General features: G+C 38.3%; 1 protein-coding gene across 1 annotated transcript in view; it reads left to right on the top strand.

The window, feature by feature from the left end:
- Positions 1-14,960, top strand: part of Ccdc175 (coiled-coil domain containing 175) — a 65,004-nt gene that overhangs the window by 21,423 nt on the left and 28,621 nt on the right. The window contains exons 8-10 of the mRNA XM_059279237.1: positions 4,992-5,073; positions 9,623-9,759; positions 12,591-12,701. Coding sequence (XP_059135220.1) covers positions 4,992-5,073; positions 9,623-9,759; positions 12,591-12,701 — 330 coding nt within the window. The remainder of the gene's footprint in view (positions 1-4,991; positions 5,074-9,622; positions 9,760-12,590; positions 12,702-14,960) is intronic.

The following is a 14,960-nucleotide window of genomic DNA, read 5'->3' as shown; positions in this document are numbered from 1 at the left end:
ATTTCTTCAAAGAATGAGATAGGGATTTTAATTGGGATTGCATTTAATCTGTAAACAGCTTTTGGTAAAATGGACATTTTCACAATATTAATTCTACCAATCCATGAGCATGGGATGCCTTTCCATTTTCCATTGTCTTTATCTATCTCTTTCTTCAGAGGTTTAAAGTTTTCATTGTATAAGTCCTACATTTCTTTAGTTAGGTTTATTTCTAGATAATTTATTTTTCTTGAAGCTATTGTGAATGGGAGTGTGTCCAACATCTCTTGTCTGTCTTGTTGTGTAGAAAAGCTATTGATGAGTGCAAGTTGATTCTGTATCCTGCCACATTACCAAATTTATTTACCATTTCTGGAAGTTTTCGGGTAGAATTTTCGTGATCTTTAATGTATCATATCATCTACAAATAGGGATAGTTAGACTTCTTTCCCTATCTGTACCCCTTCAGTTTCCTTCTCTTGCCTTACTGCTCCAGCTAGTACTTCTAGTACAGTGTTAGAAAGGAATGGGGATGGGGACATCCTTATCCTGTTCCTGACTTCAGAGGGATTGCTTCAAGCTTTTCTCTGTTCAGGATGATGTTGGATGTGGATTTCTCATATACAGCTTTTATTATTCTGAGGTATGGTCCTTCCAGTCCGACCTTCTCTAGGACTTTCTCCATGAAGGCGTGTTGGATTTTGTCAATTGCCTTTTCTGCATCTATCATCATGATCATGTGACTTTTTTCTTTAAGTCCATTTATGTGGTTCAATAAATATATTGACTTTCATATGTTGAACCATCCCTGCCTTTCAGGGATAAAGCCAACTTGGCCGTAGTGGATTATCTTTTTAGCGTATGTCTGCGTTGCAGTTTTAAGTATTTTATTGAGTACTTTTGAGTCTATGTTCAGCAAGAATATTCGCCTGTAGCTTTTTGCTGTGTCTTTACCTGCTTTGGGTATTAGAGTAACACTGGTTTTGGGAGTTTGGAACTGCTCTTCCTGTTATTATTTTTTTTTTAATAGTTTAAGAAAGATTGACTGTAGAACTTCTTGGAATGTTTGTTGGACTTCTGCTATGAATCTATCTGGCTCTTGATGTTTGTTTTGTTTTATTTTGTTATATCTGGAAGGCCTTTTATTACCATTTCAATCTCCTGCTTTGTTATTGGTCTATTTTAGGGTGTTTACTTCCTCTTGGTTTAGGGGGTTGGGCTGAATCTCGAAATTCGTTCATTTCTTTTAGGTTTTGCAGCTTAATAGAGTACAGATTTTTTAAATATTCATGTACAATGCTATGACTTTCTTTGGTGTCTGTTGTAATGTTCCCCTGTTTCATTTTTTTGTTCTGTTAATTTGATTCCTCCTTTTCTTTCTTTTGGTTGGTTGTGTCAAAGATCTGTCAATTTTGTTTCTCTTCTCAATGAAATCAGCTCTTAGGTTTTGTTGGTTCTATGTATTATTTTCTTTGTTTCTATTTCATTGATTTCTACTCTGATTTTTATTACTTTTTGCTCTTGTTTTTACAACTTTTTGAGTTGCATCTTTAAGACACTTATTTATGCTCTTTCTGATTTTTTTTAATGCAGGTACTTAGCGCTATATATTTTCTTTGTAGGAGAGCTTTCAATGTGACCCAGAGTTTTGTTGTATTGTGTTTTCATTTTCATTTAATCCCAGAAAGTTTTTTCTTTCTTGATTCCTTCTTTGATCCATCTAGCATTCAGTAATGAGTTGTTTAATCTCCATGAGTTTGCATATTTACTAGAAAACTTTAAAAAAATTTTTTTTTGGTTTTTGTTGTTGTTGTCAATTCTAAGTTTTATTGCATTATGATCAGATAAGATACAAGGACTGATTTCAATCTATATGGATTTGTAAAGATTTGTTTTGTGTCCCAGGATCTGGTCTGTTTTAGAAAAGCTTCCACGTGCTGCTAAGTAGAATGTGTATTCTTTGGTGTTTGGATAGACCATTCTGTAGGGTCCATTTTATGTATGATGGCAATTAATTCTGGGTTTTTTGTTGATGTTATTGGTGTTTCTTTTTGGTCTAGATGACCTGCATATGTGCTTAGGATAGGAATGTTTTCTTGGTTAACTGTTCTCTTGATTAGAACGAAGTGTCCTTCTTGATCTCCTCTGATTAGTATTAGTTTGAAATCTATTTTATCAGATGTTGGTTAGGATAGTGACATATACTTTCTTACCAGTCCCATCTGATTTGAGTACTTTTTTCTGTCCCTTTCCTCTAAGGCAGTGCCTCTCTTTAAAACTAAGATGTGTTTCTTGTAGGCAACAGATAGATGAATTTTGTTTCCTGATCCATTCAACCAGCCCGTTTCTTTTTATTGGAAAATTGAGGCCATTGATATTTAAAGTTATTGTTGAGATGTGTGCATTAATTGTGGTCATTGTAGGTTTGGGTGATACTGCTTGTTTTCTCAGAGGTATTTTGTGTTTTAGTTATTCTGGCTCTGTATTTCTTTCCAGTCTCTCTACTTCACTCATTTCTCTCTTTAGCCCAATATAATGCTTTCTATATTTTCTTTCTGTTTGTTTTGTTGGATACAGAGTTTTTTTTAGGCTGTTTAGGTTATGGTTATTTTATGGTTAGGTTTAGGTTAGTTTTTTTGTTCTCTTTTAATTATAGCAGATAGTTTTGCTAGGTATGTTAGTCTAGGTTGGCATTCATGGTCTTTTAGAACTTGAAATGCATTTCTTTAGACTCTTCTGACTTTCAACGTTTCCATTGAGAAATCAGCTGCTATTCTGATGGGTTTTCCTTTATATGTGACTTGTGTTTTTCTCTGGCAGCTTTCAATACACTTCTTTGTTATGGATAGTTAGTATTTTAACTATGATATGCCATGGCAATTCTCTTTTCTAGTCTTGTTTTACTTACTTATTTATTTGTTTGTTTGTTTGTTTGTTTTGGTGTTCTGTGTGCTTCTGTGGCAATATAGGTGTATCTTTCCTTAATTTGGTAAAGTTTTCTTCTATGATCTTTTTAAAGATCTGGTCTATTCCATTGACTTGGGATTCTTCTTCCTCATTTATGCCTATCATTTGAACATTTTTTTTTAACTTTTGTTTTTCATATATCTTGCTTATTTGGTCCAGATCTTCTTCTTATCTTCAAGATAAGCCTGGTAGGTCTTGGAGAGAAAATGCTGACTTGATCTTTCCTATTGTTGATATTCTTTCAATGAGATCTAAGCATTTCTTTGTTAGTTCTGAGTTTGTTAGGGGCAGAACAGTTTGGGGAAGAAGAACAGATGTAGAGGTAGGTTGGATCTAAAAGTTGGAAGTAACTTGGGAGGAATCGAAGGGTCCAGAAATATAAAAATATAAAATTGTAAACCTAAAAAATAAAAGCTGACAGTCATCAGCTCTAAAGGTTAGCTTCTAACAATGGCACTCTGCTTACAGCCAGCTCCTCTGTCAACAGCCAAGGCTTAACTTTTAACCCCCTTGCTCCTTATAGCCACCAACTGCCTGGACCAAAGTTAACTTTTAATAGATGTTACTACGTGACTCCTACCATGTACCCCATGCCTGATGCTTTCCATCTTACTATAAAAAGGGGGCCAGAACCCACCTCCATTGCCCGAACACTGGCTGTGATCTCAGCTAGCTGATAGGCTTTTATGCCTCGCAGTGAATTTTCCCCCTTTGTTTATTTCTGGAATAAAGTTTGCTTCTGGTTTAATAGATTTTGGTGGTCTGTCCCCCATTATTGTGTGACCCTGGACCCAATAGAATGAAGTCAGGTGGACAGAGGGAACTAGCCTGGTATACAGGATGTGCTTCCTGGACTTTGTTTCTCATGCCAAAAGCCTAGGAGTCACCTACAATTCAGACTTTCCTCACTACCTACCTACAACGCAGCTTGAGTGCTAGACAAATCTACTCTTCCTCCATAACCCGCAACCCCGCAGGTCTAGCCTGGGTCCCACAATCAGTGCACCAGCCTCGTCTGAGTTCCCTGTCTGCACTGTGAAGGAGCTCTAGGTTTGGGCCAGGATAATCCCTCTAATTGCCACAAGCCACAGGACTCTCTCGTGCCATATTCAACCTTTCCACCTAGCCAGATAAACCCCACACTCCAGGCTTAAAACAGGAAGCACAGCCTATATACCAAGCATTCAAATTATATGAATCTGTGGGGGCCATTCTTATTCAAACCACCATACATGAATACACCTACATATGCCCGCTTTCTACTATCACCCTGCCTGATTAGACTACAGCTATCACTGTCAGTATGGTTCTTTCTCCATTTTGTCTTTTTCTCTAAAGACATCAGAGTCCTCTTTACAAAGTCTAGAATAATTCATGATGCTTCTCTGCTCTAAAGATTCCTTCCTGATTCCCTTTACCATCAAATATGAAATCCTGCCTGACCTTTAACATCCCACATGATCTAATCACCATGTCCCCCCTCCAGTCAGGTCACCCTTCCATCTTAACAATACCAGTCTATCTCTAATCTCTGGGTCTTATCCGTGCCAAGGTCTTTTAGATCTGTATGTGGCTGGCTCCTTCCCAGCACTTAAGTCTTTCATGGGTCAGCCCTGTAGAGATCCTACGAAACCGCTTGTCACTTGTAACACTCTTGTTCTCAGGGTATTAATATCCTTACCTTAGTTTGCATTCTTTGGAATATGTAACACTATCTGAAATATAGTTTAACTTTTGTATGTCATTTTTATTCTGACCACTCACTAGATTTAATTTTCCATGAGAGTAAGGATTTGATGTATTTTGTGTCCTTAATACCTAGAACAAATCTTGTGCAGTGCAAGTGTTCAATAATTTCTTCTCAAATACATGAATAAACAAATGATATATTAATTAATTAATTCAATGGAGTAAAAACATAGAGTGCTAAATAAAAAAATAGGTTGTACAGAGATGGGGCAAAGAATTTAAGATGCTGTAAGTAGGTGTGGCTTTGTGGGGAAACATGTTCTAACATTCATGGGTTTTGTTTCTGTGTTCATAAGGTCGTTTTTTCAGACTCACCAGGAACACCTGGATAATGCATCTTCTTTCAAGAAGACTGGGATCTTGAATAAAATACAGCAGGTAGGGTGACAGAAATGACTTAGCAGATACTTACATCTTATTTTTTAGTTAATATGTTAAATATACAATAAATGTTGAACATTTCCAAAGTAGGCTTTTCATAGACCACTATGATAATTCACAGAAACTAATTCAAACAATTTAGCTGCTAGCCGAGTTCTGAGTGTATGAAACAGCAAAAATTGTCTGTGTGAAATGAATCAGGACCCAGATTTGGTTACTTTTCATGTGGGTTGATAGTTTTATATCAGGAATAATTATGTTTAATGGACATGTAAATTACTTAGGGAAATATAACCATCATGCTATTGTGTGGTATCTGTAAAGCATGACAATCATTCTATTCTACGTTTAATAACATTAATGTTATTTAAAAGTGTTTGAGTTGGATTTATCACCAGGAGAATACTCTAGATATTTTATTTTGCTTCTTTTTAATCTATTTTTGTCTTTTAAATTTTTCCAAAGTTTTGCTTTTATTTTGATTTTTTTAAATGTACACCAAATTCACCCTTATGGAAATTCAATCTAGACATTTTCTAAACTTAAGTCAAAAGAAATTGAATAAGTAAGTAACCATGAATATAAACCAAGATTTAGCTATGAGATACTCAATGAAGTGTTCATTTGGGATAGTAATTAGGGAGTAGGAAATATGAATTAGATCTAACTCACTCACTTAAGTAAGTATTAGTATTTTAGTATTGCTCACAATATGTTATGGAATGGCAGGTGTGTGGTGGTATTTTACTTGTACTGAAATGTGATTTTAATTGTATGTTAATAAATAAAGTTGCCTGGGGGTCAGAGCTATTAGAGCCATAGCAAGTGCGTGGCGGCGGTGGCGCACGCCTTTAAGGACCTGGAGGGCGGTACATACAGGCAGTGACAAGGCAGTCACGTGTTTAGGTTTACAACCAATGAGAAGGCAGAACAGCTAGACTATATAAAGACATACACACAGGAAGTAGGTCCCTTTCAGAGAACTCTCTTGACTGAAGAGGATCACTGAAGCAGGAAGGGTGAGGCTCTTAGCTCTGACCTCTTGGCTTTCTTCTCTGAATCGGCTCTGTGTATCTTATTTAATAAGACGGTTGGTTACATCTACACAGGTGCTCCGCTATAGAACAGTATACATAGTATGGTCCACTCATTTATGTATACACGCAAATGCCTGAGCTGTTTCTTATTACTGGCATTGAGAGAGAAATGCCCTTGGTCCCTCTTCTCTATCCACATATAATCACACCGAGTCTTGCAGTCCACCCTTAGCATGAGGACCCTTTTCTTACAGCTTCTCTTTCTGTTTTGCTCCAAATCAACAAAGACGTAAAATTTAACTTTTCAATGAGTTTTAGAAGCAAATTTAACAGCACTGATTACTCTATGAGCTACTGCAAAAATTTTTAGTGGGTGTAGGGGAGATCTCCCACTTCACTATCTCCCAAGTCTTCCACCCTGTAATTAGCCCCTGGTTACTACAATTTTACTTTCTGCTTCTATAGATTCAACATTTTTTTTATCTTACATACATAAATGTGACCATGAAATATTTATGTCTCCACCTAGATTATTTTACCTAACACATTGCCCCAGTTTACGTTTTTTTTTTTGTTTTTTATTTTTTTTCGAGACAGGGTTTCTTTGTGTAGCTTTGCGCCTTTCCTGGATCTCGCTCTGTAGACCAGGCTGGCCTTGAACTCACAGAGATCCGCCTGGCTCTGCCTCCCGAGTGCTGGGATTAAAGGCGTGCGCCACCATCGCCCGGCCCAGTTTACGTTTTTATTAACAACAGGATTTCCTCCTGCTTAAAGGGTGAATAGTGTTCTATCACGCTTGCATGCCAACTGTCATCTTTCCATTGAGAGACACTTAAGGTTGCCTGCATACCTTGGCTATTGTAAACAATATTGTGGCAAACATTTCTTTGGCCTGGTAATACATTACTAATCTAGCCTGTTTATTATAAAATACCATACATATATATAACAGTAAATAAGTATGCATAAATGTACAGTATATATATAATTTTCTGAAGAATATAATTTATTAATTTTAATGATGTACATTTATCTTTTTCTTTTTGGTTAATTTCTTTTTTTGTAGCCTATGTCAAAAGAATATTCTCTGCCATTATCTTCTAGCCCTTTCACATTTAAGTCTACAAACCGTCTGGAGTTTGTGCATGTGTCTATGTTGTGAGATCAAAGTCAAGTTTTCCCAATTAGTCAAAACAGTTCTTTTGTCAATGATACTGCTTTTGTGCCTTTGTTACAAATCAAGTGGGAATCATATCATAAATATATGCACAGATTACAGACTTTCTCTTCTGCTCATCTGAACTATTTATCCCTCTCTCAGTATAACAATATTATTTTAGTAAGTTTAAAATAAGTCTTCATAACTAAAAGGAGACAATTTTAGCTAGTCCTAGCCCTTTGAATTTCTAATATAGTCTGTTAAGAAGCCTGTTTGGATTTTGACGGGCCTTGTCCTAAGACTATGAATGATCTTGAGAAGGATTTCATATCCTTACAGTATGGAAGCTTCTGGTCCATGAAGACTGCCTATATCTCCTTTGTATCAAATCTTCTTTATTTGTTTGTTTGGTTGGTTGTTTTGTTTTTAACTATTCAGCTTTACTGATGTATCCAGTCTTTTCTTTTGATTACTCCTCATTAAGAGTTCTCTCTTTGACTCTGTCTGTTCATTTGTTTGATGTTATTGGGCTTGTTCACTGTGTGGATTTCTGTGTCTCATAAGCTCTGCGGTCACACGTCCACATGGCTGCACCACTCCATTTTCTTCATCAGACTCTGGCTGTGTATGTTATTGCTCATGCTTGTCCCTGTACCTTCAGTTTGTCTTCCATGCCGCTCTGTGTTTCCTGTTCTCTTCCCACCGCAGCACGCTCGAGAGAGAGCAGCATTATTGGTGCTTTTTATTTGGGCTACTATATTTCTCAGTTGCTAAGTATTTGGTACCTCTTCCAATCTGCTATCTCACTCTGCCATTTCTCATTCCCAGTCATAGTTGTCAAGATACCGTACTTCTTTGGTCATAATAAACAGTAGTTTATTGTGTGGTTTAGTGTTTAACAATGCTAATAGCAGATGTTTTCATGGATCTGTTGTCCATTGTTTCTCCCTCTTTTCTTGGTGAAATGCTGGCTATTGTGCATTTAAAATGTTTGTAACAACATTTTGATACCTATGATGATGATGATGATGATGATGTTTTCCTTGGGAAAAAGATCATCACTGACTTTATGTCAGATATGGGAGGTGTTAGCAGTTCCAAGTTACCTTAATTCACCATAAGTTTCCCTGAAAAAGCCCTTTGGCATCTCAGCCTACATTGATGGAGGGTTCACCAGGCCTGACATCTGGATTTTCTCTCTGCATTTGGCATTTGTCCCCTGAGCATCCAAGAAAACTAAATCTCTGCACGGCACTTTCCATATTGATAAATGCCCTAAGGGCAGAAATAGTTTTATATGGCACCCATTTCACTCTATATTCTTTCTTTTTCCTAGGACAAGGCTGACTCCTACCTCACTATATTATTAGTTATTTAATACTCACAAGAAGACAGTTCCCATCATATTATTTTCATGGCACTCAGCCAGAGGGTTGTTTTGAACTGCCCACCCTTCCTACTAAACCTAACTTTATCTCACTTAAAGCATTTCAATATAGACTTCCAGCTACAGAATCTTACCTCATGAAGAACATCAATGGGCATGGGTCATGAGGAACATCAATGGGCATGGGTCATGAGGAACATCAATGGGCATGAGTGGTTTTGTTTGTTTGTCCTCATTTAGTACCACAGCCATTTTCCTGAATCTGTCAAGGAATTAGGCTCAAAACATTTCTTTCAAATTCAAAAACCTTTCTATAAAATATCACCACAGTTCTTGCATATAACAGTGCCTATCCTCCCATATTCTGTATCTCTACAGTATTTACAATACCTTACATATATATCACTTCATGTGAATTCCATCGATACATAGAAAACTCAAAGTTTGCTTTTTAAAAGCTTCTGGGATTTCTTATTCTTCAAACATTTCCCATCTGTATTGGGTTGAAGAAACAGGTTCATCATGCTCACACTTTTCTGGGGAATTGAAGGATGCAGAAGGTTCAGTTCTGCTTACCATGGAGCAAGCATGGTCAGAGAATCATAGCTTCTATGAGACTATGTTTTCTTTGCCCTATTACACCTTATATTCTTGGAAAGGGACACCAAATTGTTACTTCATGATCAACGATTGTTAATAATATTCCCTTTCAGCAGGAAGTATTATTCTATGGTTTCATGTCAATGTTTACAACAATTTGTCATAATTCCCAGAAAAATCTCCAAAGCATACAGCCATATATTTGCTGTAGAATTAAGTCGTTTGCCCTTTGTGTGGGATCTGCCGTGTTATGAGCAATGTATGTGGTACTATTGATACTGCTCACCACAAGACCACTATCCCCAAGGAAGCACGAATCGATTCCTTTAATTCTATTTCTTTCTCTCTCCTTTTATTTTCTAGCTGGGAGAAAAACGACAGAAAGCCCAAGCAGAAAATGAAAATCTCCTAGAGAGACTCCACTCACTCATGAAACAGTTTAAGGTGGTTGAGAAGGAGGAGGATGAAGTGTTCTTGCAGAAACAGAAGGTCTATGATGAGTATGTCTTTCCTCAGCTTACCACAGCAATGGGTGCCTGCCTTGCTGTCCAAGTGGTGACTGTCCACCTAAGCTCATCTTAGTTTTCAACTCTGTTACAACAAGATACCCTTCATTCTGTAATCAATAGGCACACTTCAGATCTGCCTCTACGGTGCTAAGAAATGCTTTTCTCATCTAGATCAGCTCAAATCCATAAAAATTAAATGCATCATTAACACTTGTAAACCAGGCTTGGGAAACAATTATTACTGTGTGAGACTTTCCAGTGAGCTATAATATCTACCTTTATCAAAAGCTGACTCAACATATGTGTTCCGTTTCTCAGGCAGGAGTTTGGTTACCTACAGTGACTTCAGAAAGTACTCAAGGGCCGGGCGGTGGTGGCGCACGCCTTTAATCCCAGCACTCGGGAGGCAGAGCCAGGTGGATCTCTGTGAGTTCGAGGCCAGCCTGAGCTACCAAGTTAGTTCCAGGAAAGGTGCAAAGCTACACAGAGAAACCCTGTCTCGAAAAAAAAAAAAAAAAAAAAAAAAAAAAATCTTTCTTGTTCACTACCTATTGAACTCTATTTGGTCACCAAGGCTTGGTAATTCTACCTCCCAAATATTTCTCTGCTCTATCCCTTCCTCTTCTCTCAGCCTCTTACATTGACCTGCTTCTCAAAACATCTTTTCTTCTGCTTTTCCAGCGCCAACTTACCTACCTCCAACTCTTTGATCCAACACCGTCCTATAACAACTGTATACCAAACCTCTGGTCTTACCAGGCTACAGAGAGAGGGTATTCTGTCTTATTCCATCCTGTACGCCCAGGACGTCATCCATTGCTGTGGAGGTGGCCAATATTCACTGGTGCCTTCTTATGAATATTAACAGAGTGGTATCTAGAAAAAAAATAAAATTATGTAAGAAAAAGCCCACGGAATATAAATGCTGTGTATACACAGGCCCATTTATGTGAAGCTGAGTTCACATTTGTTCTTGTAGCATTTAAGCTATAGAGTTGCTACAATCATTGTGTCTCATCTGACTGCACAGACTACCAGCTGTTACAATTCCTCCAGTGCAAACCATCCCTAGATCAATACTGGAGTCGTCACCTAGAATAGTAAATTGTGCTGATGGCAAAGGACCACAACACTAAAAACTCACCGTCACCATGGCCTTTTGTCTTCAGCTCAGTCTCCATAACGAAACGTCATCAACTGACTGTCCTAAACAGAAATTTATTTTCTCTCAACTGTAAGTGCTGGGAACCTGCCAGGACAGTGCCAACATGAACATATTTAGGTTTTAGGTTCTAGTGAGGACCCTCTTCCTGACTTAAAATAGTGCTCTCTCTCTCATCTCCCTCTCCCCTCTCCCCCCAACCCTCTCCTCTCCCCCTACCCTCTCCTCTCCTCTTTTCTCTTTCCTTACATAGAGAGTGAGTTTTCTTCTCTGTTCTTAGAAGAACACTGATCTCATTGTGAGGACCCTACCCTCAAGACCTAATCCACACTAAATCACTTCCCACTTCCCAAAGGTCCCATGACAATATGTGCCCCAAACATTATCAAATCCTTATGTCTCTGCATGATTCGTAAACATCGAAGTATGTAACGTAGAAAGCATAAGTTACTTTGCTTGCTGCATCACATTACGACGGTTTTGAAGGTGAGTTACTTAAATAGGATGCTTTCTCTACCAGAGTGACAACAGTTGTTGTCACTGTTGGGCCATTTAAACAAAACCATAAACTCCTCCGAGCTTCATTTTCCCTGCTGTATATCAGGACAAAAAAATGCCAGTCATAAGTTCCAAGCCTGCCAGGATGACACAGTGAGCACCAAGAACAAATAAAAATAAACCTTATTTCTCAAAACTAATCCCCAAAGAAAAGCATGCCTTGGCAATGAAATCAACTCCACTAACGCAACTAAAAAAAAAAAAAAAAAAAAAAACAAACCAAAAACAAAAACAAAAAAAACAAAAAAAAACACAAGAAGTCTCATTGATCTGCACACCAGTCAGCAGTGAGTTAATCCATTCTATCAGTGAGACAAGTCTTATAGCCCTCATTTGTGAGATGCTGAAATGGAGACTTATTCACAAGGTTTCTTGTCCAAGGTCCCTCTGCAGTTCAGATGTTCAGCCCATCCTCAAAGTCAGTCTGACTGTGTTCCTGTCCTTTCTCAGAAAAACCTGATGGAAGTTATAATGTATTGAGAGAGGCACAGCCACTTGAGGCAGATGGAGTGCTAGACAACTCCCCATGCTGTCTTGGGTTAATATTGCAGTTAGTGTTCTTTTGGTGACTTGAGAATTGCAAATTTCATGCAAGTTCTATGTGTACATTTATATCAATCCACTGCTTGAACAGAAATTTGTTTCTGTTTTTAATGGTTTATTTGGTAAATTATTCATAATCTAAGCTTCCCCAACTCCTTTTAAAATTTTTTTAAAGATTTACTTACTTTGTTTTATGTGTATAGGTGTTCTTATTGCATGTGTACTTGTACACTACATGTGTGCCTGGTGCCCACGGAGGTCAGAAGAGGGCATTGGATCCTCAGGAACTGGAGTTACGGATGGCTGTAAGCTGCCACCTGGGTACTGGGAATCAAACCCAGCTGGTCCTCTGCAAGAGCAAGTGCTCTTAACCACTGAGCCATCCTTCCAGGCCCTGGTTCCTTTCAAAAGAATTTATACACGCAATTTATTTTACAAAGGGAAATAATGGTAATATTTTGCCTGCAGTGTCTAAGCCTCTGCATTCAAACTTCCAGCTCCTCAGGACGATCATTCCTCAATTCAGGGAAATGACTGTCACTTCTTCTTTTCCTGATAGAAATCAGAAGCAGATTGCACTTATTAACATGAAAGAAAACTTCCTGGCACAAAGAAGACTGGACATCAAAAATATGGAAGACGGATATGGAACCCTTCAGGATCTTCTTGAGTATGTTTTGTGCCATTTTAAACTTCTGCTCTTCTCTGTGTTTATTTCTTTAAACAGGAACCATAAGTCTATGTGGCCAGGCAGTGTATTACAGGGAAGTAAGTTATAACTGGCTCTCTCCGTTCCACAGTTTCGAAAGGTCACGGTCAATGTATACTTCACTAAAGGGGTAGACGGGTGCTCCAGAAGCTGGTGACAAAGGCATAGACCAGATTTAGGGCCAGGGACAAGCACGTGCCTGACCACTGTCTTCGCCAATATCCTTTGTTTCTACATCCTAAGTCATTTACATTTTCCCTCACAAAGTAGTGCCTATTCCCAAATTTAATTTTTAAAGGTAAAAATGTATAATTTATGGAAAGTTACGCTAATTTCTCCATCTCACCACAGAAATAATTACTATTAATAGTTTGCCACACATGCTTTACATGTATATCAATATAACGAGATATGTATCTATTGTGCATATTTAAAACTGGATTTTATTACTCTATAACATGATCTTCTACTTAAAATTTTATCTGTGTAAAGACAGGAACATGGCTCAACACACTTGTGGCACACTCAAACTCTAGGTTCAATCTCCAGCCCCACTGGATCCAACAAAGCAGAAATAAAAGACTGAGGAAGACCCAAGACTTGGAGATCACTACAAGAAAAAGGAAAAACATTTTAAGATTCAGGCACAAATAACAACTTTCTGAATAGGACTCCAATAGCCCACGGACGACAACAAAAACTGTCAGACAGGTTATAAAGTTATAAAGCAGCAAGTTGTAAAGTTCCTGAGCAGCAAAGGAAACAGTGACCATTCTGAAGAGAAAGACCACAGGGGGAAAAAAATCTCCACCAGCTATTCATCTGACAAAGGATTACTATCCAAAATATATAAAGAACTCAAAAAATTAAATACCCAAAGAACAAATAGTCCATCCAATGAGTGTGCAAATGAATTAAACTAACTTCTCCAAAGAAGAGACACAAGTGGTGGATTAATACATGATAAACTGTTCACCTTACCCACAAGCAAATGCAAATAAAAACCTCTCAGATTCCATTTCACCTCGGTAAGAGGGACTATCACGAAGAAAGCAACAATAACTTATTGGGAGGATGTGTAGAGAAAGGAACATTTCTGCACTGTTGGTGGAGAGACAAGCCAGAGAAATAACCCATGAAATAGCTCATGAACTATGTATGCTGTGAACAACACAGACTAAATGATAAAATAACAAGCTGAAGAAGGACCAGATTGAACCAGTCTAAAAAAGAAACAGAGCCAGGCAGTGGTGGGACATGCCTTTGACCCCAGCACATGGGAGGCTCACACCTTTAATCCCAGCATTAGGGAGGTGGAGACAGGAATATAAGGTGGGTGGAGACAGGACCTGCCCATTCAGTGTGAGGATTCATAGAGACAGAATGCTGTTTGATCGGAGATTTTGTAGAGGTAAGAAGTCTCTCCAGTGGCTGGCGGCTCTGCTTCTCTGGTCTTTCAGCTTTCACCCTCCATATCTGGATCCGGGTTTTTATTGTTAAGACTCATTAGTGTTGGGCTACATCCTGTGTCAGGGGAAGAGCGCAAATATTTGTGCAGGACATTTGTGTACTAATTTTGTTTTTTAAATGCCTTCTCCTTTAACCCAGTAGTCTAAATGGGACTTTATTATTAAGAAATAGCTGCATCAGTGGGAGAAGGTAAGTTAGAAGTCTCCTGAGCACCATATGTTGAAAACGTTATGTCTTCTCCAATATATATTTTTGGTGCCTTTGTCAAAAAGCAGGTGTCTACAGCTGCTATGCACTTCTGAGCCCTCTGTTCTTCCCTGGACCTATGTGTCGGCTTTGTTTTTACGTTTTTGTCTTTGTTTTTGCCAATACCCTACTGATTTTGTTAGGGTGGCTCTTTATCATAACTTGGAACCAGATATCGTGATACTTCCAGAACCGTTCTGTTTGCTCACAGATGCACAGCCAAGCGTTAAAGTGCGAGCCTGCTCCAAGCCTACTGTCAGCAGATGGAAAGGCACAGTGGAGACCCCGGTGTAAATCAGTGCAATGGAGACTACGAGAAGAAAAGGAAGGATCAGGGACAGAGAGGTGGCTCTTCGGAAAGATTTAGGGCACCAAGCACTTAGCAAAACTCCGCAAAAGAGAAGAACAAAACTGTGAGAAGGAAGGGCAGACATTGCAACAGATGCCACTCACGTTCAGGGGAACATTATGGGGTGCTCCGAAAATGTATAGTCCAACAAGTTA

The sequence above is a fragment of the Peromyscus eremicus genome, chromosome 14 (genome assembly GCF_949786415.1).
Source record: "Peromyscus eremicus chromosome 14, PerEre_H2_v1, whole genome shotgun sequence".
NCBI lineage: Eukaryota > Metazoa > Chordata > Mammalia > Rodentia > Cricetidae > Peromyscus > Peromyscus eremicus.
The sequence above is the reverse complement of the archived record's forward strand: the minus strand, read 5'-3'. Positions and strand labels throughout refer to the sequence as shown.